This window comes from Lacerta agilis, chromosome 12 (genome assembly GCF_009819535.1).
Source record: "Lacerta agilis isolate rLacAgi1 chromosome 12, rLacAgi1.pri, whole genome shotgun sequence".
In the NCBI taxonomy this organism is placed as follows: Eukaryota; Metazoa; Chordata; class Lepidosauria; order Squamata; family Lacertidae; genus Lacerta; species Lacerta agilis.
Genome location: NC_046323.1, coordinates 43318905 through 43345302, shown reverse-complemented (window position 1 = coordinate 43345302; position 26398 = coordinate 43318905). Strand labels below are relative to the sequence as shown.

The 26398-nt window shown below is 43.2% G+C and overlaps 1 protein-coding gene across 10 annotated transcripts in view; it reads left to right on the top strand.

The window, feature by feature from the left end:
• Positions 1-24415, top strand: part of ZMYND11 (zinc finger MYND-type containing 11) — a 104053-nt gene extending 79638 nt beyond the window's left edge. For 3 of the 10 annotated variants that reach the window (XM_033166199.1, XM_033166200.1, XM_033166198.1), the window contains 13 exons: positions 680-841; positions 8812-8889; positions 10862-10954; positions 11908-11995; positions 13252-13307; positions 14110-14187; positions 14857-14975; positions 16095-16302; positions 18367-18435; positions 19301-19354; positions 19611-19883; positions 22613-22798; positions 24143-24415. In XM_033166199.1, coding sequence (XP_033022090.1) covers positions 680-841; positions 8812-8889; positions 10862-10954; positions 11908-11995; positions 13252-13307; positions 14110-14187; positions 14857-14975; positions 16095-16302; positions 18367-18435; positions 19301-19354; positions 19611-19883; positions 22613-22798; positions 24143-24265 — 1587 coding nt within the window. In that variant the 3' untranslated portion in view covers positions 24266-24415. The remainder of the gene's footprint in view (positions 1-679; positions 842-8811; positions 8890-10861; positions 10955-11907; positions 11996-13251; positions 13308-14109; positions 14188-14856; positions 14976-16094; positions 16303-18366; positions 18436-19300; positions 19355-19610; positions 19884-22612; positions 22799-24142) is intronic. The other 7 variants (XM_033166202.1, XM_033166201.1, XM_033166205.1 and 4 more) reach the window with 5 other exon arrangements.
• Positions 24416-26398: the final 1983 nt, after the last annotated feature.

Here is a 26398-nt window from a genome sequence, read left to right as displayed (position 1 = left end):
TCAGGGGAGGTTAGCTATATAGAATAATTTAATGCTTTCAAAAGGAAGTCATAGCTGCTTAGACAGATTGGCGTGGGGTTGCAATAGCAACTTCTGTTCCTTTTTTCCTTTCCAAGATTCAGGTAAGGCGAATTATCTTCTGAACTCTGCTTGAAAGGAGTTCCCTAAATTCCTCAACGTCCCAAACAGCTGGAGGTGGATTCCAATCCACGCTTTCAAGCATATAACAGTGGTATAAAATCATGGTTTTAGTGGCCTAATGCAGAGAGAGTACTCTCATCACCTTTGTTCAAGAAGGTAGAGGTCGTGTAGGGATTTTATAAAGCTTGCATTATTCAAGCTTGCATTATTAATTTCTTTTAGCAGGGCAGCTTTTCTGTATAGCTGGGGACATTTCATATATGTTGTGTTTGTGTTGCTAGCCAGACACTCTCATAACAAGATTTCAAGCCTTTATCGGAGGTTAAAACCTTAGTGTTCAGTCATCCAAACATTTGGGGAAAAAAAATTAGGGTTTCGAGTTTAAAAAAAGAATTGACTAATCCATTAAAGAGGTATGGTACTTCAAAAAAAAATTTATAATGCCTAACTGTTACTAGACTTCAAGAAATGTGCTTTGCTCATGGCTGTTTCAGATACTGACAGAATGTTCTATCAAATTATTTTGTATTTTTTGTAGGACTGGGAGACAGAAACTCATGACTGGTATTGTTTTGAATGCCATTTGCCCGGAGAGGTGTTGATATGTGACCTGTGTTTTCGTGTATATCATTCCAAGTGTTTATCTGATGAGTTCAGGCTTAGAGACAGCAGTAGTCACTGGCAATGCCCAGTTTGCAGGGTGAGTACATCTGAGCTTTCATGTGCTGAATAGAGACTTGGTATTTGTTATTTCTAGTTTTAAGAAGATGTTTCTGGCCAGGAGAAAACACCCAGTTTTGCCTACTGCAGGGATGGCGAACCTGTAGCTCTCTGGACTCTTTTAACTGGGACCCTTAACTTTCAACTGACCCAGCCAACATGGTCAATAATCCGGTGTGATGGGAGCTATAGTCTACTAACACCCAGAAGGTCACAGGTTCCCCCATCCCTGCCTAAACAATGCATATGTTGAGTGCAAATCCAGAATATGGTCAAATCTGAATGTGCCTGGGCAAAATCTAGAAAAGACTGCTGTCAATGGGCATCTCTTGAGACAAACATTAGAAGAAATGTTTTGCTAGACTGGTCTGAAGCAAATCACGATGTGCCATAAGCTGGAATTCCAGAAATACCTAAGTGAATCCTCAAATCAGTCTTGGCAGACGTTTGTCCTGTTCAGGCAATCTGTCTGTGTGGAAAGCTCCAGTCTATACAGAGGGAGCTCCACAGTCAGTTTCAATAACAGAGCTCCCTCCTGCAATTCAGTTCACGGTGCTTGGAATCTGTGGGTACAGATCAGATACACACACACACACACACACACACACACACACACATCAACCATCAGAGCACACACAGAACTTTGAATCGCAGCCATTTTATCTTTTGCATTTGCCTCAATATTTGGTGCTTCCTACATTTGCCCAAGCTATCCAGATATGTGTTAAGATTTGGGGTTCTCTCATAATGCAGATGATGCAGATCAAATATAAAAAGAGTATGTGCATATTTGCATAACTACTCCAGAAGGTTTGCATTATGCTGCAGCAAAATACATATATGTATTTTTCTTCTGAACTTTACTGATGTTTATAAATGCTACATAAAACAGTGGGTTGAGATCCACTGCAGTTTTTATTCAGACATTATAGATTGAGCTAATAGGTTATGGTTCCCTAGAATTTATATAATGCAAGGGTCTTTTCAGTCCAAATCTCTGTTTTAGTATTTTTCTTTAAAAATACTCATATACAAATACCAGAGTCTTTAAGCTTTTGGTTCTCCCCGCCCAGTAAGTCATAGTTTTGGGGCTGGGATGGCAGCGGGGAGAGATGGGAAATGAGAATTTCATATTTCCAAGTTCAGTTGATGAGGCAGGTAGGCTTTTCCCCTCTGCTTTTCCCATTTAACTTTCCTATATATACGTGCATACATGGAAGATGTGTTGAAAAGCACTGGGGCTGTGAATACACAATCGTTGTAACTTGTATTGTCGGAAGTATCATCTTGTTTATAAGCAATAATGAGTCTGGTAGCAAAAGTAATAGAAATTCAATATAATTTGGAGTCCATTGATAGAGGGCTAGGGTAAGCCATGGGTTCCATTTGGCCTCAGGAGCAAGGAATGAATTTACTTCCTCCTGATTCCTCATTTAGGTCTTGGTTTCCTTCCTTACCAGAGACAGCTCCTAACCCTTTGACCTTGTCCTCCCTCTGCCTTCCATTTGCTGCTTTCCAACCATTCTTGCTTCCTTCCTCCCTTGCCTTGCTCATGATGTGGTTATAGCTCTTCAAGAGGCCTCACTTTAGCCCAAGAAAACTGCCCACTTCCATATTTTTCTGCTGCTTCCTGTCCCACCCACCCACTTCTTTGCTTTTACTCAAGTGAATTTAGGGTGGCTGGAGTCAAAAGAGGAGAGGGCCCCTGCATAGTTGTTTAGAAGGGAGAATTTCACCAAGCTACACCTTCTGCACAATTCATAGCAGTGCAGTAACCCCATTCCCGTTTTGCAAATGGCTGCCCTAAGAAACATCTAATCCATATAGCTGCTGATCATCCTTATTGCCATCCCTAGCACTGTCCAGCAAGACAGATTTTTGCTTCCAGCTTTGCTTGCTATAGCCAAGCTGCTTTTAGGAACAGCAGTTTGTAGTTCAGCGCTGGGGATTGGGCACATATTCCTGGGTGTTATTGGCTCCTTAAATTATGCCCATTATTTTTCTACATATCTTCAGGCAGTTTCAGTGTAATTTTAGGGGTGTATATTGTTCTCTGGAATTCATTGCCATCAGGCCACAAACACAGCCTTAAAGAAAAGGAAAGGAAAACCCCACATAGGTCCCTGCAAGAGAAGACAAGAATTGTGACACTGTACCATTTGGCAAAACAACTCCACGCAGCATGTTCTGCTAGTCACTTGGCACTCTGCCTTAACACTGGCCAGCTGCATCTCTTAATGTTGGTGTCCCACTATGTGCACCAGTAGTGAAGCAACAAGCATATCATACAATGCTTTACTTAATGGTGGCAAATACCAGTCGCTACTCAGCAGAGGAACAGCTGATGCAGAAAGATTTGAACACCACCACTGGTTTATTGGCACTGAAGTTTGCAGGTGTAGGTTTCTCATTACAGACAAGTGGGGTGGTTTTCTTTTGATACTCTCATGTTCGTTTGGTATGCTTAATTTTACGGGCGAGTGCATATTCTCCTGCAGACTGCAGTGTCGTCAGGCCACGAATGCACTTGTTTTGGAAAAAGCAACACAAAAAGCAACACTTGGTCTGCTTTGCACCATTCTTGCTCTCCCTAGCAGGAAGCGGAGGCAGCTGGCTGTACTTGGGATAGCAGCAGCTGAATGACCAAGTCAGCTTTCTGCATTTCCCCCATCATCTTGCACAAACGTTTCTTCTGAGTGTCTACTATTATGAGCAGTCGAACTAGAGATTCATAAAGTTTAAGTCTCTCTACTCTTGCCTCTCTCTAATGAAGGGGTGGGGAACCCTTTTGGCCCAGCAGGCCAACCCCGTGGGTTAACATTGACATGACCAGGGCCACTTGCCTATTAGTCCCTCCCACCTACCTGTCAGAGGTGGCCCATGAAGGTGATGGTGTGGGGTGCAGCAGCGCATTCACTGCAGGGACCCCAACAGAACTTAACCCCCATCCCATCCCTCAGTGACATCACCTGTTGGGCAGGTTGGCATGGTTTTGGAAAAAACAGTCCTGTGGGCCAACGTGGACCCCCTGCTGGATCCAAAGTATGCACCCATGCTGTAATGCATGCACACCACTCAAGACTTCATTCTTCAGCTAAGAAACAGGTGGTTTACTTGGGCACCAGGAAATAGGCAGTGGGTAGTATCAGCTGGCTTGGCTCCTTCTGATGCACCTCGTTCCCCAACCTCCTTGGTGAAAAAGACTGTTTAAAGTGATGGTGGCAGCAGAGCAGACCTTTGCATCATAACTGGGTCACCAGTTACTCCTTGGAAAACAGGAAGGGGGAGGCAATTCAATGCATATTTGAGGGAGCGTAGTTCTCCCCCACCTGTGCTTTCCCTCAGAAGGTGTCTTTAAATCCCAAACCCTTAGTTTATATTAATACGACCCAGGCTGTGTTGCCCTTTTAATAATAACTGTTCATCCAATGGCGTACATGCAATACCCAAATGCAACTTTAAGAAAGCATAGGTGTGAACTGCTTGTCTCCATTCCTCTATGCTTGCGGTTATATATATATTAAAGTCAAAAGCCAAATAAGATTTACCAAATTCTACAGGGACAGTAAAGAGCATATGAGCTTTGAAAACAGTTTTATTTTTCAGTCCCTTTGTGAATTGAGATTCAACAAGTTTTTTTCAGGGTAATGTTTGTATTTGTTAACAGTGTACATGAGCTACCCAGGCATTCTCCCATTCAGGAATTGTAAAAGTCCAGACATGCCTAGAAGCACATCAAGCAACTGCCATTCTTGAGTTCATATTTTAAAACTTACCCATTTTTTTAATGTAGTGGTTGAGTGGAAGTCTGAAAGTAATAGGCTCATAAAGGCTAGTAACAGATTATCATTATTACTATTTTTTTTTTTTAAAAAAAATTCTTTGCAAGTATGGTATTCCTTGACAAAATAACCAAGTTCACATACTGCGAAGACATGCACAAACAAACCAATGTGCAGGTTCCTGGAGAGGAGATCACAGGCACTTTGTTGCTCCTCTGTTCTGCTGCTACTGTGCTACTGTCAACTAAACCATGGTTCCCTTAGTGTTAACATCTGAATGCGGGCTTGTGGATTATCTCGCTCCAGACAGACCATGAGCTGAAGCCAATGTTTGTTTATGGACTGGAGAAAGGGGCAAAGCAGCAGCCATATTCTCTTTGGGAACCTGCCCATTTGCTTGTTCACGCTAAGCCATGGTTTGGCTTAGTGTCATGTGTGAACTGGGCCAATATGTGGAGCAATTTCTGGAATGCCTGATGCTGAATAAATTACAACACGCTCCAGCACACAGACATTGTCTCTCGTTCACCATGAATGTGGAATTGTCAAAAGTCAGTACTGAAATTTTTTAATTGGTGGTATGGACAGGGCTTTCCTGTGCTGACATGGCAGCGGAAGCTAAAACTGATAGCAAGAGCTGTCCTTTATAAAAACGTTGGGACTGTTGAACCTGGTGTGCAGATTGCTGCTGGCTAATCTTAAAAACAGTTTGGCATTTGGGTTTCCCCTCCCATATTTCCAGACGAGTCCCTTCCTGGACACATTTAAACCAGATTGTTGAATCGTTAAGGGCCTTGAGAAGTGTTTATTCGTGTTACAGCTTTTTTTAGATAGTAGAGCTGAAGAATTCATTTAATGTTATTGATTTGACAGAGAATAATGCAATGTATGTCTGAAAAATGCTGTTGCTTTGGTCTTTGAAAAATATATACAGCACATGTGCAGATTAAGCATATAGGGTCACTGATGCACTAGCCCACAGGAGACAGTGCCAGAACATTCACAGGCAATTCTGTTTATGCCAAGGGCACCATGCCAGTGACTTTATAGTAAACGAACCCTACTCGAAAACAGTTTTGTTTTTCCAAGCACGCTAACTGTGTAGATATTTCTCAAGAAGTGGTATGCCTCCTCCTAACTGGCTCTTAAATCCAAATTTGGCTGTCTTCCTTGGTCACTTTTTTGCTGTAGTGTTTGAGAATGAATTTGGGCATTCGGAGCTGGGGACAGGAAGCATAAATGCCCCGTGCTTCCTTTCCCTGGTACTGCTCCATAATATTTGAAACAGATCAAGAGGTACTATTGCAGGATCAATTTTTAGTTTGATAAACCATGCTATTCTTAATGCCAATGGGATAACCTGAACTAACATACTTATTTTCAGGTATACTGACTGTTTTTGCTTAGAGAACAAGTACAGGGAGACTCAAAAGAGTATTGCTTGTCACCCCTCAATTCTTTTGCGTCCCTTAATGCGGTTTGAAAGAAAATACCAAGATTTTTCTCAGGAAGTACTGTGGTTTATGTAGGGATGCTTACAGATTCCCCCCCCCCCCGCTATATATATATTGGGTTTTAGGGTTCTGAATTACTAAAACTGCTGATCATCTTGGAACCCACAGTACTTTGGTTCCAGAATTTGTGCCCTCAGAATGTCACCTTTAAAAAAACATGAACAACTCCAAGGTCAATATTTTTTTTGTTGGGAAGCAAGGTGTTTAAAAATTAAATAAAGGTTGCTTTTCTGCAGGAGTATATCAGCACCCCACCACAAAATAAAACTTTCTAAAGGCTTTTCAATGTATTATTTAAATTTTTCTATTTATTACAGTGCTGAAAGCAATATACACATTTGTTTGCAGGGAAGTTTTTTTTTTAAAGTGCACTCCTACAAAAAGAAAACACAGAAATAACTTGAAGGAGTAACCTTTTTTGTGTGGTGTGTGTGTGTGTTTTGTCACTTTTCGGGTGGTTCCCCCTTCTTGTATAAAATACATTATAAACAATCCAACATTTTTATTTCCTCCTTCATAACAGCCCAGAACTCACTCTATGATGGAATAGTTGAATAGTTAGCAAATTGTGCTTTAAATGTTTGAGACAGGTACTAAACAGGTGACCTTGTGTTATGCATTGCAAGTTTCACTTATGCAATAAGACCAAAATTACTCAATTGCTAGGTATAGCAGCACATTGAATCTGGATAGCCATGTTGGCTTCACTGGAACTTTTCAAGAATAATGATTTTAAGGAATGCAGCCAATATACCACAGCTTGCATTCATTGGAAACTGACATAGGAAATGGTGGTTAAGAAAGCTGCACTAAGAGTTTAGAATAAAGCTGTTTGGGTTTCAGAGCACTCTTCTGGCACAATCCTCTGGTTTGATATTATTGTACAAGAGTGATTGTGAAGCTCTGATCTTCTGTAAAAGGGAAGGGGGGGCCAAAAAGGCCACTATAAGTTTTTCGAAGTGGTGACATTTCCCCCCACTAAATAGGACAGATGACATATGTGACACAACAAGGATCCCTGTGCATGCAGGGTTTCCTAGTCTCACCTTTAAAACGGCATAAGCTTTAGTCATTCCTCATACATAAACACAGCATTTTTCTCTACCAGACGCATGGAGCTTGGGTTCATATCCACAGAGGTTATGACTTGAAGCCCCCATGCCAGTCCACTGACCCTCAGACCTTGTGGGGGGCTGGACTATATTTTGAAGGGAAAAAAATGAACGAATTCCTATGCCCCACAGATAACCCAGAGATGCATTTTAAATAAAAGGACACATTCTACTCATGTAAAAACACACTGATTCCCGGACCGTCCACGGGACGGATTGAGAAGGCGATTGGGCCACATCCAGCCCCTGGGCCTTAGTTTGGGGACCCCTGATCTAGTCCAACCCCCTGCAATGCTGGATTCTCAACTAAAGCACCCATGACAGGTGGCCATCCAATCTCTGCTTGAAAACCTCCAAGGAAGCAGAGTCCACCACATCCAGAAGAGAGTCTGTTCCACTGTTGAACTGCTCTTGCTGTCAGAAAGTTCTTCCTGATGTTCAGTTGGAATCTCCTTTCTTGTAACTTGAAGCTTATATATATATATGGTTCAAGTAGAGAACCAGGGTCAAGTTGACCCTTAAGACTTTTCTGATCCCTCAGCAAAATATATACAAGGCTATTCTCCCACTTCACACTTGGTGGCTCATTGCAGTACCACGATTGACCTACTGGTTGATGTTGAGACTCTATAAGATGTCCTCTTTTCTCTTTCTCTCTCTTTCTTCCCAGCCCCGTTTTGTGTTGATGTGGACCTACTGTTCCCTTTTGAGATGCCTTCCTCTCTAGTCTGTAGTTTTCAGTCAAGGCTAATGCCATGTCGAGGCAAACATACGCCTATGCATATGTTACCCAGGGTCATCCCCCCCCACACACAAGATTGCCCTAATCAGGTATCTAGATGTGATTGGGGTTTCTCACCAGCGTAGCATAGCACATAGAGTGCTGGAGCAGAATGCAAGAGACCTTGGTTTAAATATCAGCTCAGTCTTAGACTCTATAAAGGTGAAATCAAGAGAGACATTATCCTAGTTTCTCTTCCTTTAACTGTAAAACTAGAATTAGCAGTTTAACCACATAGGGAGGGATGCTTATAAGGGCAATTAAAGTAATTGTGTTAAGCAATTTGCACACTAAAATGCCAGTCCTAAGCAAGTTAACATAGACATATATCCTGTAGGTTTCAGCAAATGCATCGACCCAGCGAACTTTGGGGCAAGTTAAGTGTGCTTAGGCATGGGATAACAGCCTAGGATGGTTATTGCATCATTTCACAGCAGCCATTAGATTCCTCACAATTAAAAAAATGACAACAACCCTCTTAGAGAGTCTTTCTTCGCTTTCTGGTTTTAAGAGATTAGAGGAGGGACAGACAGAATGTGCAGTGTCTTCTAAACCAGCATCAGCATCACTCCATGCAGATTCTTGCCTAATCGCGATCTGCAAGTGAAGATTATTCTAGCTTGCTTCAGCTAACCTGCCTCTCGGTGTTTCGCCATTGGATTTTTAAACATGTTTTGCCTTGTAAGATTTTAAGAGACTTGCTAAAAGTCTGAATTCTTTAATAAGACTGCTTCTTTTCCTTTTTGTTTGTTTGTTACCAGAGCATTAAGAAGAAGAACACGAGCAAGCAAGAGATGAGCACCTATTTGCGCTTCATCGTCTCCCGGATGAAGGAACGAGTGAGTGTTGAAACTTGATGCTCTTTATGGTGCAATCGCTCTTTATGGCTAAGCCCCAGATTCCAGTGTTCTCCCTGTACCTTTCGATTCATTTCTGAAGCAGGAGACAAGGTAGTGGTGGCTTCTCTCTTCTTCCCCCCCACTCCACACCCTCCTCCCTCACCACTCCAGCTCCTTTTGATCTCCCCCCTCTGATAGAGGATGGCACGCAAAAGGATTGCACGGCAAACAGGTTTCAACAGCAACGGCGTGACCTCACGCTTGAATTCAGCTGCAGATACGCAGGGGAAATCTTCAGGTTGCAATCTGAGAACTCCGTGTGGCTTAGCTTCTGAATGGACTTGTTCCATCGATTGTATTGTATTTGGGAGAATGCCGTGGCCCAGATAAGCTTGAGCACCTCTTGGCAGACAACAGCATTTTCTTGTTAACAGCTGGGTGACACTGGATTGTTATCCAGTGTCTGTGTAACAAATGGCCATGGCTTCAACCCATGGGATAGCCTTGTGAAGGTGCATCTGGCCCTCAGACTCCCAGATGAGCTCTTCCTTTCAGAGAGAACTTGGTGGGGGCTCTTACTCAGAGAGCTGGAGGACTCCATGGCACTACAGGACCCGTCTGCAATAGGTACAGCTTTCCTGTATCCTATCGCATTCCCTCCTCCTTGGCTCACCACAGGGATGAGCAGCTCCAGGCTCCTCCTCCTCCCTTTCCCTCCTCCTCTCCGTCCGTCCTTCCTCTTTAGGCAGCATTGCAGCAGCACAGTCCCTCTCCCCTGTAATCTCTTCCACTGGTTTGTCTGCTTCTCTCCTCAATAGCATTCTCCACGCTAGCTTCCTCCGCTGTTCCTCTCCGCTTCCTCTTCTAGCCAGGGCCTGCTGCTAATGCCCTATATACCATGGCAGAACATGCTCCAAGGTTTCACAAGCATACTGTCACTGCACAGTTCCACTCCTGTTCTGGTTTCCCATCAGGTCATCTGAGAAGCCACATGGAGCATGGCTGCAGCGGCCATGCTTTTCTGGCAGCATGATTTGGGTGTCCTTTCACTTTCTGTAGGGCCCTATTCTTGCTGACCTGCAAAGCTGCCAGGTTGCCCCCAAGATTGAGGGAGCCTCGTGCACATCACATGCATGTGATGTCACATGGATTGCATGTTGTCCAGAGGAGGCCGAGCACTGGAGGAGCCAGCCACTGAAGCTGTGGCGTGCACTGTGCGTTGTGTGTGGCATCACACATGTGCACCGGACCTGCTCAACATTGAGGGGGCCAAAGACACCTCGCCCCTCTAGAGTTGGCACACCTGCTGATCTGACATAAAATTTGACAGAAAGTGTGGTTTTGACTTTTGCGTATTTGCGCATTTTGCTTTGGAAATCAAATGGGGGCTCAGTTTCCAACTTGAAATGTTAGGAGACCAGGGTTCAGATCCCTGCTCAGCCATGAAGCTCACTGGGTGATCTTGGGCCAGTCACTGCCTTGCAGCCCAGCCTCCTTCGCAGGTTTGTTAAATGAGGAGGGGGAGAACTATGTATGCCACCTTTTGCTCCTGGGGGGAGGGGGGAAGAAGGTGGGATATAAATGCAATAAATAATCAATAGACTTTTTTTCCATGCAAATTCAAGTTAGCAGAATTTACTTGGAAATCACCACTCCAATTTGTTAGAAGCTTAATAAATCTGTTTTGGGAAGGAATCACTGTTTAAAAAATCCAGATGGAGAGAAAAATGCTGTGGGTTTTGCCCCATAATTATAGCATGGCTGTTTTAACAAGAATTGCTTTTTGCAAGGTGACCTCAGGAATTTTTGAATTAGTAAGGTCAGAAAACTTTTAACATTGTCCATGTGCATTCACTAGTCAGACAAACACACTTTGGAGCCTCCATCTGAATATATTTGAATTATGTCAGTATTTTTCTGTTACAGCACTAACTAGCTACTGAACTGATGTACTGTGATTTATTTTTTTTAGGCTATTGATCTAAACAAGAAAGGCAAGGACAACAAACACCCAATGTACCGTAGGCTGGTGCACACAGCCGTTGATGTTCCAACTATACAAGAGGTATGTTCTCCAGTGGTGGACCTACATTCTGGGGGTCCTGAAGCTTAAACTGTTCACAACCAGCAATGAGTTCTGGTAACTGCTGTCGTCTTCTTCAGTGGACTTGTTCCACGGCAGATCACCACGACGGACTCTCAAACTTTGGGATGGTTGAAATACGCACAGCAGAAAATCAACCGGTTTGAGTTGTGTGACTCAAAATTGGGTCTGCTAGACCCAAAAATTTTAAGCAGTGTGGATTAAAAGTTGCTTCTTGGGTCCTGAAGCTTAAGTTTTGTTAGTTTCCCAGTAGATCTGCCCCCGGTTTTCCCTTATAGTAATTGGAATTGTACTTTTTGTGTATGTGCCTTTTCAAAAGATGATGAACGGCAGTGGAATAGGGATAGATTTGGGTGTGTGCATGTTAATGTTGGCAGCCCTCAAACCGCTTATTCCAGATCAATCCCACTCCAGGAGGTCGGCATGCTCCATGTTGGGCAAACCACGTGCCAATAAATCCTGACGAGATGTTGCAATTACATGTTTATTAAGCCAATAGCAGTCTGTGGGGCAGGGCCGCAGCATTTTCCAGTGGCGTCGCTGTGGCTTACCAGGAGAGGCAGGGCGAGGTGATGGCAAGGTCAGTGTGATGCACATATACTGATGAGAGTGCCAGATTAGCTCTGCTTGCACATTTGTGCCTCGCCAAACCTGCTGCTGCTCCCCACCCACCCCGGTGCCTTGATAAGTTCCAAATGGGCCACTGGGTTTCCGTTAATCAAAAGTGCTAAGGGTTGAAGATGGGACATTAAGTGTACAAAATCTGTTCTCTGGGTTGTGTACAGTTCCACTTATCTTTTCTTTTTTTACTCCCACAAAATGTGTAACATAGAAGCCATTGGGCCCGTGTTTGCCTGCATGCGATTGGTTGCCAGCTCTAATGCATGCTTTTATGACTGTTTCAATCTATTTAGAAAGTAAACGAGGGAAAGTACAGGAGCTACGAGGAGTTCAAAGCAGACGCTCAGTTGCTTCTACACAACACAGTGATTTTTTACGGAGGTAAGGTCAAAATGAACCAGCGCGATAGGATCTTACATAAGCTGCACACCTCATAGGGTTGAGCCAAAATATTTCCTGCAATTTCAATTTCATTTCTGCTCCTTCGAAAGCATCAATTGCTTTCCATTGGCGCTGTGGAATCTCCCAAGTAGGTTCAAAGGAGACAGTACTCCCCAGCCCCAAGAGAGCTAACTAGTCCTGAGATAATCCAAAATGACCCCAGCTTCTTGGAGGAGGTCCCACAGGCCAACTCAGCTAGAGATCAGTTGGCTTCCCTTTTATATATCTTGCACAAGCTCTCCCAAGTCCTATGTGACCGGAGCAGGGTTTCTTGACTGTACAGCTATTTTGGTTGCCAAGCACTTCCAAACTTACATCCGTTAGCGTTTGCTTCAGTGCTTCACAGTCACATGCTCAGGAAACTGCTACCCTCAATGCATCTTCAAAAAAAGTGGGCATTTCCCCCTCAAGACAAACTGCCTATTTATTGAGTAGGAATTTCTAGCAACAGCCGCAGACATTAAAAATCAAAACGATAAATGTTTGGCTTGGCCCTAGATACAAATCTGAATGCATTATTTTACTCTCTGGCATTGTCTCTTCCTTGTCGGTGTGCCTCTCGGAAGTGCATGTGCAGGAAGGATTAAATGTGGCTAGAGCCAGAGATCTCAAAAGCAAAAACACGCTAACTGCCCTTTAGCTCCTCCAGAGATCAGCCTGCTCAGTTGAAATTTTAGCACATCACAAACTGAGAGAGCAGGTGTGCTGCAGGCAGGTGTTTTCAGACGTAATAGTTCTAGAGGACTTTTAGCAAGCCCAACTGCATAGTGCGTGTACCGGAGTACAGAAAACACCCCTTTCTCACCATAGTTGGATATATCACACACACATAGAGAAAGAGATTATACTCTGTGTGGCAAACACATCTGTTGTGTTCCCCACAGTAAAAAGACAAAATTCAGAGGGTCTGTAACATGCACCTAAGATTCCTTAGTTCTATTGCACGTTTATGAACGTGCCCTTCATGTGTAGATATTTGCTCTGGGGGACATTGGCCTATAGTCATGGCAAATAGCACCAGTGCAAGAACTACAGATTCCCAGAATTGTAGAGTTGTTGAGAAGCTCTGAGGAATCAGAACAGAAATTAGTAAATGGCCATTATAAATGTATCCATTTGGTTATTCATGCTAATAAGAGATTGGTGGTTGTATGAAAAGTGTGCAAATACTTAGTTGTGTGTGCCTTTATTTGCAGCGGACAGTGAGCAAGCTGACATAGCCAGAATGCTTTACAAAGACACCTGCCACGAGGTGAGTAGTATCCAGCAAGTAAGCTGGCTGGCAGTACTATTTGGTGTCAGGATAATTGCCTACCAGTTTCCATATGCTGAATGGTTCCATTTGTCTTGAAAGTTTTCCTGGAAATAAGGAAATCTTGTGCAACAGTTGATGCAACATCGAGAGCCCCAAGTGAGATGCTCTTTTGTAAATATTTTCAGCTTTAAAAATACACCATGTCTTAGCGAGCTTATTGGCTATTCTATATTCCCATATAACTGTGGACTTACATAGCTGCATTTTAACAATTAAGCAAACAGAAGAGGAAAAATGGATTTTATTTTTATTCAGTTTGGGAGAGGTGGCTGATTAGTTAATGGAAAAGAGACAGAATCAGAAGTGAAGTGTTTCAGCTTCTGGTTCATACATTTGCACTCATCCAAATCAGAGACATTTGACACCTGATTCAAAAATCGAAGCCACTTTTTCACTTTAATAAAAAAAATGGAGACATCTAAATAGAGTTAAACATTGTCAGCTGTTGTATTAGTGCTTCCATAGTCAAATTATTCTAGAGGGTAGGAAATGTTTTAAAGTTTGCTAGTTATTCTCATATTCATGCCATAGTTTGTTACAAAAAATAAAATAAATAAATTGAAGAAGTTTTTGGTTTTTATACTGAGCACAAATAAAAGAGTGCTAAGGCCAAATGTTTGCTTGGCGTGTACAGCTAGTATAATTTTGCTAAGGCAGAGACCACTTGAAAACCCCAGTCAAAAATATAACCATCCTAGAGAATATACTGTTGGGGCTTACAGATTGTTTCCCATTTCAGCTGGACGAACTTCAGCTTTGCAAGAACTGTTTCTATTTATCGAACGCGCGTCCCGACAATTGGTTCTGCTATCCTTGTGTAAGTTTTACTCCTCCAGTTTGCTTTTTCACGCTACTCACGATTAATTTTTCAGATTTGCTGCCACAATATATGGTGATGGCCAGCAGCTCAGATAACCTTTTAAAGAACATGGTATTTAAAACTAAACAAAAACAAAACCCAAAGGTCTATTAATGGCTACCAGCTGTGATTGCAGAATGAAATCTCTGTGTACTAGATGATGGGAACAAGCACCAGTTAAGCATTCAGATGTACTGGCTTGAAACTCATTTTACACTTTTGATTCTAATCCTTCAACTCTGGTGAACCTGCACAGGTTCCTAAGGGCATATGGAGCATTTCCCACGTGCAAGAGAACAAGATACTCAAGTGCCTAGAACTTCACGTGTCGGTCAGCCTCTATTGGCATCAAACAACCTGGTATTTAGGTGTAAACGAATTCTAACAGAGTACTTAAATTTAAGCTAGGAACCTCAGATTTGCTGTGCCTGCAGCGAAAGGGATAGGGCATAGTGGTTTGGTATTGTGGTATTAGGCTCACAATGGTTCTTGGTGTCTTCTCTGTATAAGACATAAGTTCAGCACTATCATGGATGAGTTCCGTCTTGATTCTGCAGTTGAGTGTGGTTCTTTTAAGTCCCATAGCCAGCCATCATTCTACAACTTGCATCTTTCTTTAATTTCTAGATACCCAATCATGAGCTGGTTTGGGCTAAAATGAAAGGTTTTGGATTCTGGCCTGCCAAAGTCATGCAGAAAGAGGACAATCAGGTGGACGTACGCTTTTTTGGTCACCACCACCAAAGGTATGTTCATATTTGCAGCTTCTGATGAACCTGCCTCTTTGTTTCTTAAGCTTCCAGCTGGAAGAAAAAACAAATCACAAGCCACATAGACCGTGTTATGTTTTCCCTAATGCACGTGATTTTAGAAAAGATATGAGGGACTGTCCAGTGACTCACAAGAAATTTCGCTTTCAGAATTGCTGCAGGGATGCTCTCTAACATATTTTAGATAAAAGAATGAGACAAAGTCTGCCTGACTCATTTCCTCATATAGCAATCTGAATAAAAGATTGGTACTTACAGTTGTAAGGCATTTTAGACATGTGCAAAATGGGATGAGGTCAGAACCACATACAAATAAAAATATCCTTATCTAAGGAGCTGCTGGGTTTGTTTGTTTTTAATCCATATTACAACAGTAGGTCCCCCCCCCCCCAATTGCAAAGCACATCCATTTTATTGTAAGAAGCAGAGTAAGAAAGAAGGGTAATATAGAACTATTGCTAGAGGGGAAACATCATTTGGTAACACTTTTCTTTTATGCTAGATATTTATAAAAAGGGGTGGGGGAAGCTTCAGATGGAAGATCTATGGCCCAGTTTAGATGTCACCGTTATTTGTTAGCTCAGGAATTCCCATGTGCCTGTGTGCTGCTTGCTTACCCAATTGATTCCAATATTTCTTGGTTTGCTAAACCTCGGCTTGCTGTGATGCCCAAGCTGGGAAACTGATCTGAGTACTCCCTACAAAGCAGATTTGCCGGCAGCTTCAAACCATAGTTTCCTGCCTCGGACATCACAGCAAACAGTGGCTTGACAAATCACAGCAAAATGTAGCTTGAAATCTTGTATTCAGTTGAGTAATTAAAGAGAGGCAACACACAGGTGCACAGTGCATTTCTGATCCATGGGTTTTTTTTTAGACTGGCATCTGAACCGGGCCATCCTATGAGGCCAAAAATACTAAATCCTGTAACAAAAGACTGTAAGGTATCTGCCCTTATGATAATTAATGTATAGACTTTCAGTATGAAAAAAAATCTACTTTAGAAACTGTGCCCTAGCCAGTTTCAAGGGGTGTACATAAATCAAACATGCAGATGAGCTTTCTTAAGAATGTATTTTAATTCACGTTGTCCAGGGCCTGGATCCCTTCAGAAAATATTCAAGAGATCACAGTGAATATACATAGGCTGCATGTAAAACGTAGCATGGGCTGGAAAAAAGCGTGTGATGAGCTAGAACTACACCAGCGCTTCCTTCGAGATGGCAGGTTCTGGAAATCAAAGAATGAGGATAAAGGAGAGGAGGAGGCGGAATCCAGCATCTCTTCCACCAGCAATGAGCAGGTGAGTTGTCCTGGAAAATCAGCCTTGCAGGTAAAGGCTGACTTTCCGTGGATTCATGCACCAAGTTAGGCTGTTCTTTGAGTCTGCTTTCTCACCAAGTGTGTTCCTGTTTTGAGTAAGTAAGACAAATTCTGCGCCAGCTGTTATTCCTTGGGAACACTCCGTACTTCGTAGCAAGAATGATAATTTATAAAGTTTGTTCCTGATATCCTGATTCTCCAAGAATGTTTTTGAGCAAGGAATGAAAAGATAGACTTCCACAGGCTTTCAGGTTTCCGCTGCAGGATAGAAACCAGAAGCAAGGTGGCTGTCGTTCAGTGGTACAACATCTGCTCTGCAATTAAGTAGGTTCCAGGTTCAATCCCTGGCATTTTCCATTAGAATCCTAGAACTGTAGAGTTGGAAGGGACCCCGAGGGTCATCTTAGTCTAACCCCTCGCAATGCAGGAATCCTGCCTATAGCCATCCCTGGGTAGGCTTGAACCACCGACCTTCCGGTTAACAGCCAGATGCACTAACCGATTGCGCCACCTAAGGACTGGAAATGAAGAGCCACAGCATGTCTGTGTAGACAATACTGTGCCAGATGAGCCAAAAGCTGATATGATCTGGTTTCCTGTTTTTGCATGATATACAACATTATTTGGTTGCATGTCAGTCCTGTGAACCTGTCCTGCTAATAATGTGTAAAACATGCATTAATGGCTATATTAACGAAATTCTGTTCCCCTTTGTTTTGTATCTATGAGCCTGTTTGTGCAGTGCTGATTCCCCCCCCCCCCCACTCAATCATGAACTTGGGAAACTTAAATGTGATCCTTCTACCTATAGGACAGCTGCAACCATTTCATTTATTGCGCCCATGCAATTTAATGCTGCTGCAGTCGTGGCACTAACAGCAGCTGCTGTCAACAGCAGGGTTACATTTTTAATTCCTCTGCAAGGACATGTTACCCAGAGGATATAAGAATGGGTTGTTTGTTATCTGTAGGGCAGTTAATGCAAAACAAAGGTGAATGGCTACACGTATTCCTAATCTATATTGCAGTTTTGATCAATAATCTCTGAATGTTGGCATGGCTGTCAGTTTGTGGATTCTAGCCTCTCAATAGAGGTTCTGTCAGTGAAAGCAAACTCACAAAACATATTTTTTAGGGAAGTTTTTAATGTTTGATATTGTTGTATTTGGTTTCTGTTGGAAGCCGCCCAGAGTGGCTGGGGAAATCCAGCCAGATGGGCGGGGTACAAATAATAAATATTATTATTATTATTATTATTTTATGCCCCCCCCAATATGCCATATTCTTACTGATTTACAGTTTATTTAGTAGTCTGTTTCTTGTTGGATTCAGATGAAGTTTGAGATTTTTGTTGGTTTGATTTGGCTCCAGGTTTTGTACTCTTTGTGGCCTAGCATGGATGAAAGTTGGCTGTTCATAATGTGACATTAATACCTACTCTGCTCTGAATCTCCCCCTCATTTATCCTAATTTTATTATGTAACCAAATTTCAGTGTGCCTCCCATCTGTGCTCTTGGGAGAAAGTTCCAAGTTGCCTTGAAGATGGGCTTTCCCAGATGCTTTAAAACAAGGTTTCCCAAACTTGGGTCTCCAGCTGTTTTTTGGACTACCATTCCCATCTTCCCTGACCACTGGTCCTGCTAGGTAGGGATGATGGGAGTTGTAGTCCAAAAACAGCTGGAGACCCAAGTTTGGGAAACCCTGCTCTTAAAGCTTATGGCTATATGATAGCTTAATAACTGGGGCAAGGTCACCCTGAGATCTAGTTACACCCTTGTGGTTCAAACACGCTTGCTTGGTTAGCACTGTATCCTTCTTGGGGGCTTTTCAAAGGCTTGGTAGTCTTTTTTTAGTTTGCTTTACGTAGTTCAGCATATAGAAATAAATTAATTGGTATTAATGAACCATTTATTTTGTAGGTTGTGTATATAGTCAAACTTTTTTGCAAAGAAATAAAAATACTCATTACTTATCAGCAATTCTGAATTAGTGTTTTATGGCATTTGAATTAATACTATATTGTTTTTTCAACAATATCTCCAGCTAAAGGTTACTCAGGAACCAAGGGCAAAGAAAGGAAGACGTAATCAAAGCGTGGAACCCAAAAAGGAAGTAAGAAACAGCAAATTTGGTACATGCACCTATGCATAAGGCAGGAAAAAAATTCCAAGAGGCATCCTTTCTTTCTTATCATTCACAAATTCAGTTTATACTCCATTACTATTGACTGTGTGAATGTCAGAAGAGTGATTGCCATTTCTTAAAAGAGTGCATTACTGTTCCAAATTACTGCTTGAAGCTGTCTTACATATTTGGACCAAGTTCTCCAATCTGGATCTATTAAATACAGTTCTATGTAAATAAATTGTGCTCTCATTTCATTAAGGATTGATTGCTACTTGTTCTGTCACTTTAAGTGGCTGGAAAGCTCAAAATTCCACAACGTCAAGTCCCGTGGCCTGGGGCAGATGTAACACTGCCAATCTCTTAACCGCAGTTAGGAGATGGAGAGCACTCTCTCTTGCCTTCTTCCGTGCAAATTCCTCCTTGCTTCCCTTGTTTGCCTTAACCATGGTTTAGCATTGCATCTGTGCCAACTTTCATTGTACATAACCAGGGCTCCCGCCTTAAGCAGAGTTTGAGAAGGGATGGAAAGTGTGTACACTAACCTGCAGCCTGCTTCCTATCTCATGGCCAGTGTTACATCTGCCCCAACCCCGACTACTGTACAGCCAAAGTCAAGAGACACCTAGTCTCTGGTTCTGTAAACCTACAGCCCTTATTCTGTGTGTGTAGTAATACTCATTCATTCATTTTCACCTCATTCTTCAACCAAACAAGGCTCAGAGGGGGTTACTAATGGGTTTACTAATCATACAGTCCCTGCCCTCAGGCTTACAGTCTAAAAGACACAACACAAAAGGAAAAAGCATTGAGAAGGGAAGAGGGGAAAAAAACCAAAGTTTCTGTTTCTTAGTTACAGAATTCTTGTAATGATCAGCTGGGACTGAAAGATTTCAAGGAGAAGCTGGCAAGTTAATTCATTTCTATGCTAGATGTGTTTTCTCCCTCTCCCTATTAGGTAGTTTTGCAGCACTGGCATGGTCACCTGTGTTATTGTTGTAGTGCTGTAATACTATATAGCATCGCTCCTTTTGCCTTCAGGTATGTTTGGACCTGATTTGCACATTGCTTCAATGTCTTCCCACTCTGTATATCTGAAACCCAGATGATTACGTTCGTCTCCACTGGTGATTAAGAGGAGTCGTTTTGTTGGTTTTCCCCAGGAGCCAGAGCCGGAGACGGAAGCAGTTAGTTCAAGCCAGGAAATCCCCACAATGCCTCAACCCATCGAAAAAGTTTCAGTGTCAACCCAGACAAAGAAGTTAAGTGCCTCTTCTCCAAAAATGCTGCATCGGAGCACCCAGACCAATAACGATGGAGTATGTCAAAACATGTGCCATGACAAATACACCAAAATCTTCAGCGACTTCAAAGAAAGGTTCAAGGCTGATCATAAGAGGGAGACGGAGAGGGTGGTGCGAGAAGCTCTTGAGAAGGTAATTCTGACCACAATTGTTGTTGTTTAGTCGTTTAGTCGTGTCCGACTCTTCGTGACCCCATGTACCAGAGCACGCCAGGCACTCCTGTCTTCCACTGCCTCCCGCAGTTTGGTCAGTCATGTTGGTAGCTTCGAGAACACTGTCCAACCATCTCGTCCTCTGTTGTCCCCTTCTCCTTGTGCCCCCAATCTTTCCCAACATTAGGGTCTTTTCCAGGGAGTCTTTTCATGAGGTGGCCAAAGTATTGGAGCCTCAGCTTCAGGATCTGTCCTTCCAGTGAGCACTCAGGGCTGATTTCATTAAGAATGGATAGGTTTGATCTTCTTGCAGTCCATGGGACTCTCAAGAGTCTCCTCCAGCACCATAATTCAAAAGCATCAATTCTTCGGCAATCAGCCTTCTTTATGGTCCAGCTCTCACTTCTATACATCACTACGCCAGTGTGGTGTAGTGGTTAAGAGTGGTAGTCTCGTAATCTGGGGAACCGGGTTCGCGTCTCCGCTCCTCCACGTGCAGCTGCTGGGTGACCTTGGGCTAGTCACACTTCTTTGAAGTCTCTCAGCCCCACTCACCTCACAGAGTGTTTGTTGTGGGGGAGGAAGGGAAAGGAGAATGTTAGCCGCTTTGAGACTCCTTCGGGTAGTGATAAAGCGGGATATCAAATCCAAACTCTTCTTCTACTACTACTGGGAGTGATGTGTGGAAGTGAGAGCTGGACCATAAAGAAGGCTGATCGCCAAAGAATTGATGCTTTTGAATTCTGACCACAAGGAAGGCACTACAGTGGTACCTCAGGTTACATACGCTTCAAGTTACAGACTCCGCTAACCCAGAAATAACGCTTCAGGTTAAGAACTTTGCTTCAGGATAATAACAGAAATTGTGCTCTGGCGGCGCAGCGGCAGCAGGAGGCCCTTTTGGCTTCAGGTTAAGAACAGTTTCAGGTTAAGAACGGACCTCCAGAATGAATTAAGTTCTTAACCCGAGGTACCACTGTAATTCCAATTGTATACCATCATCAAATGTTACACCACCGTGTATCAGTTTCCCTCTTCCTTCAGAGTGTACTTATTGTTCCACATAGGGGTGATAACCCCTGATCGATCCCTTCCCAGGTAAACTCTTCTAAAAGCAAAGGCTGTTGGAGAAGAGTCCCTGGCCTCGAGCCCTGTGGCAGCAGTACAGGACACCGCCTGTAGGGAGACATTGGTGTGTAGAATGTGAGCTGGTTTAAATGTTGCTTCAGCCACGCATGTTGCTCCCAATGTGACTTAAGGCCAGCGGGGTGCCTTCCAGGTGTTTTTTGGATTACAGTTCCCATCAGCCCAACCAGCATAGCTAGTGATCAAGGGTAATTGGAATTGGAGTCCAGCAACATCTGAAGGGCACCACGTTGGCTACGTGGCAAGAACGTGGCACACCACAGAGAAATGCCTTGCCTTGCATGGCTTTTGTAAGGCTTGCTAAGGTGGAAGAGAATCACTTTGAATATTTAGCTATATAAATTATTGCTGTTACTGCACCAGAGCAGGGGTGAGGAAACTGCAGCCTGCAGGCCACTCTTGGTCTTCCAGGGATTCCACATTGATCAGCAAAGCAATTTTCCTCCAAATCAGACCCACCTGTTCATCAACTGATGTCACTGGGTAGCATCAACTGATAAGTAGCGGGGCAGAGTTTGATCCTGCTGGGGGCTGCTTCAGTGTGTTCTGTGCTGCTGAAGCAAAACCCATTTGCAGACAGCAGGATAGAAACTTATCATCACCTGGTGAACCAATGATCAAGTCCTGCTGGTGCTGCTTTGCCAGCGTGTTTCCCGAGGGAAAGGCAAATCAGACCCCTTTGACAGGTGGGTCTTCCCCACCCACTTGCCAAAGTTGGCTCGTGGGAATGGGAAGAGGAAGATCTGGCCTGGGAGGCCCAAAAGGGTTCCCCACCCCTACTGCATTAGGACCCATAAAGTTGGGCAAACACCCACACGAAGGAGTAGCCTGGGATTTAAAATGAGCAGAAGCAGGGATGTCAGGAAGAGAACAATCTTTGTTGAGGATGTTGATTAATTCTAATCCTCGAAGCAGTTCGTTCTTAAAAAAAAAAAATCCTGTGCAAGACATTACATGATGTTTTAGCTGGCTTCTCAATCAACAAAGATTTCAAAAAGGAGTGTTTTCCTTTGCTTTTAATGAGATTGCATCTGCACCTGGTTGTGCCATGGGTGTTGCAGCCTGAGACAGAACATACACATCTTCTAAACTGGAGCAATGTGGCAGCATCAGCCGTGATGCATTACACGTGCCAAAAACACAGCTGTGCCACCTGCCTGAATTTCAGGCTGCGCATATCAGTTGGCGCAGCTGCTCTGTGCGTTTTGCCCCAGTGCGGGCACAGCCTGGCGAAATCTCAAGGTTTTTTTTCGTTGCGGCAGATCCTGCGCACTTGATCCCTACAAGCCACTTGGCAGCTTTGCTCCAGCGCCCAGGCCGATGCCTGCGACTCCAAACGGCAGCCGAGGAGAACTGCCAAGAATAGCGCTAGCTCATCTAGATGAAAGCAGTCGCAGTGTGAATCAGAAGGGGTGATGTGGGGTCAATTCCACGTTGGAAAGCAGCTGGCAATGTGGAGTGTTACCTGTTGCAAGTCGGGTGTTTGTTTTTTGCGGTGTGTTTGTGTGTGTGTGAAAACTGCTATGCCCATTCACCTGCTCACCTGCTTCTTTGACCTCCCAGTTGCGTACAGATATGGAGGAGGAAAAAAGGCAAGCTGTGAACAAAGCTGTTGCAAATATGCAGACGGAGTGCGACAGGAAGACGAAGCAGGTGAAGGAGAAGTGCAAAGAGGAGTTTTTAGAAGAGGTTAAGAAGCTAGCCAGCCAGCACAAGCAACTGATTTCCCAGACCAAGAAGAAGCAGTGGGTAAGCAGCACTGGCTACAAATCACTAACTATTGCAGGCAGTGTCATCATTGGGGCGGACAGATGTACGGTGGCCTGTTTTGTGGCCTTATTTCTGCAGTGGCAACGGGGAGCATGGAAGGGCCTTTTCCTTTCTCCATCATTTCTGCTGTCCCTGCAGCTTTAGCTTTGGAGTCATCGTCAAATCACCAAATGCACTCCCTTGAGGCCTCAGCAAGCCTCCCAACCCCTCTGCCCTTCTTCTGCGAGGAGGGGGGAGGTGGTGGTGGTGACATGTGGCCCCGGGGAGCTGCAGCAGTTCAGTCGCCAGAGGCCGGGGCAGCTCCATCCTGCTCTCCTGCTACCCGCCACGTCCTTCCACCTGAGCATCATTCTGTGGCAGAGCATGATGGCTGCTGTGGACCTGGGGGTCATCCCTGGCCCTTCTGGCTGGGCCTGATGGGAGTAGGAGCCCAGTGACACCTGCAGGGTCACAGAGTCCCCTCTTCCATAGTAAACAGTCCTCTTGCCTAGACCAACAGCTGAAGCCTGGGGAGGTGATGCATGGCTTTTCTGGTGGCTCGGCCCTTGTTCCATGGGAGGCTTGCTTGCCCCCTTCCCCGCCTATTTCCAGCTACCTGTTTAAGCTTCTGCTATTCCGCACCTTGACCCTGTTTAGCTACTGCTATCCTTGTTTCTTTGTTGTGGAGGATACTTTCTTTTGATGCTGTTCGGCTGCTTTTTGCTGTTTTTATTCTTTTGTTAGCATTGATCCCTTTAAAAAAAATTTTTTTTGTCTGGGTGTATTGTGTCATTTGTTGTTAGCCACCGTGGAGTACTGTGTGGGTGGAAAGGTGGGATAAAAATGTTCAAATTGAAAATACTAAAATGGGGAGCAATTATGAAATAGTAGAACCCCAGGCCACTGCCTGATGCCTATTAAAAGTCATCATCTCTCGTGTTAAGATTATATTAGTTTGGGTCTGCCCTCAACCTATGAACGATCAAAGGTCATCAGCATTGTCATGCGTGTTTGTTACATGGTGGTTTGCATGTGCGAACAACATAGAACAAACCTTTCATCCCACCTTGAACAAAAAACTGCTTTCAGAAGTGCCAGTTCACTGATTTAGCTGTGAGTCAGCCCTAAAGCTGGATCCAAACCCAGTGCCACCAGATGGGACTGGTGGGCCGGTTTCAAACTGGCAATGTTTTCCAGAAACCAAATAGTGTCAGGTTTTTTTTGGGGGGGGGAAGTGGGTCCTGGGCCGACAGGCAACTGCAGGGTGAGCAATAGGCACCGCGGAGAGGCCATGCACCTAAATTGCACTTGACTGTTGCTGCTGTTTTCCTTTCTCCGCCCCAGTGCTACAACTGTGAAGAGGAGGCCATGTATCACTGCTGCTGGAACACTTCCTATTGCTCCATCAAGTGTCAGCAGGAACATTGGCACGCTGAGCACAAACGCACCTGCCGCAGGAAAAGATGAGAGCCCCCTTCCTCTGCGAAGGAGTCGCCCCAATGCAGTGCTATCCTCCGACGCAGCAGGTTTTTGGGTTTCGTTTAATTTCTAAAGTTAGTTTCCAAGGGGTCAGAATTGTTGATTAGAATTCGTTCCCCCTCTTCTACTTTTTTCCTCTCTTCCCCCCCAGCCTTTAAAACACTTTTTTTCACAAAGAACTTTTTGCACAGTTAAAATTTTCAGTCTTGCGTTTTAACGCTCCTCTCAAAATCCCCCTTTTCCTCCCCCCCCTTTCCTTTTGTCAGTAAGGCAATTTGAATCCCAGCCTTGGAGCACACTCCTCCTCCTCCTTCTTCTTCTTCTTTTTTTGGTAATTGTTAACCTAGACAATTTGTTGAGATGTCAGCAAATTAAAAAAAAAAATGAAAGTGAAGTTTTTAGGTTTCGTAGAGACGAAGAAATATAATGACAGGAACATTTTAAAGAGATCTGAATGTAAGACATTTAAAACTGCTTAGAAAGAAAGAAAAAGCATACTACCTTGATGTAACAGTTACCTGTTAATCACACGAGCTGGTTTTGTTCAGCTTAATTTACTGTTTAAAGGCATTATCTGTTGGTTTGTGCCAGTGGGTATATGACTGAATTTTGGGAACAGGGTTGACACAGCAGGTACTGGTCCTGCATATTTTTTCTTAAAACGTTCCCCCCCCCCCAGTTGTGTTTTGTTTCACTATTATTATTATTTTTTACAATATATAGCTTTTATAACAAAAAATATTAGCTTTGATCTTATTGCTTAAAAAAATCACAGGGGAGACTGGGGTAGCCTTTTTGCTGAGCTGGATCTTAGAAAAATATTTAAATTTTAAATTTTTGCACATTTCATCCTTCTTCCAACATGAATGCTTGTAAAAAGGAAGCCAAAAAACAACAACAATGGGGGGAAAAGACACCCAATTTTACATTGTTAGTCACATATGGAGCTAAAAGGATGAAGCATAAGTAGAAAACTGGCTTAATAATTTGTCCCCTTACAACCCCCCCCCCCAATTCTGCACAGTTCCCCACCATATGGAATGTTATTTGACTGCCCGTTAATCTACAATTACTAACTCAACAGTAAATTAATTAAAGTCGGGGGATGGGGGAAGCACTTAAGTATCACAGAAGCAGTTATGTCTGTAATAATTGGTTATTGCCATCTCTATACTTAGAATGAAGAATAATGCATGTTACTTTTCCTGTATTAAAAGATGCTGTGATTTGTAAAAAGTTTGTCTTTTGCGGAATGTCTGGATTAAAAAGCGTTACCAATAGGAATGGATTGATAGTTGAAAACTGATTTCCCTCCTTCCTTTTTGTTTTGTTTTTTATGTATAGGTATATATACACACACATATATATACATATATATATATATAAATTGCATCCATGTTCAGAGACAATTTTTAATAATAGGTGTAAAGTTTATTTAAACAACTTTTTTTCCCCAAAGCTTCTCACCATTTTAGGGGTTCTTTCAAAAAGGTGGTCTTAGACTCGACTAACTCCCAGTAAACTCGTAGCATTCTTTTTTCCCCCCCTTCAAGGTAGAAAAATAATTTGTAAATATTTATTTAGCTCTTGGATATTTATTGAAAGCGGTAACACAATGGAAATGGAAGAAACAGGAGGGAAAAGCTCTCTTAGTTTTCTTTGGGTATTGTCAGGGCCAGTAGGTAGATTAAGCTCATACAAAACCTTTCTGTGATCTTCACTGCAACTGAAAATCGTAAGAGATGCAGAAGTGACAGGAATGGAATAGATACTACCAGATAATTTCCAAGTTACCGTTACCACCACTGAAATCAGATATGGTAGTAAGATGGGTGTATTCTTCCCCAATTCAGAGATATTTGCACATGCAAATAGTATGCACGTACGATCTTTTACGGGCAAAAACTGCCTCGTTCATCTTGGTGGGCAAAGTACATTCACATAATGCAGAGAAGTTATTGTCAGTCTGATTCCTTTGCCGAGATGAATGGGGAAATTGTGGAGGTCCAGGAACACCTTATAAGCATCAGGGCCTCTGCATTCAGAAAAGGTTGCTATAGGTTTGTGTGAGCAGCTGTACCAACTTTATCTTACTGACCTCACATCCTATAGAAAATGAGC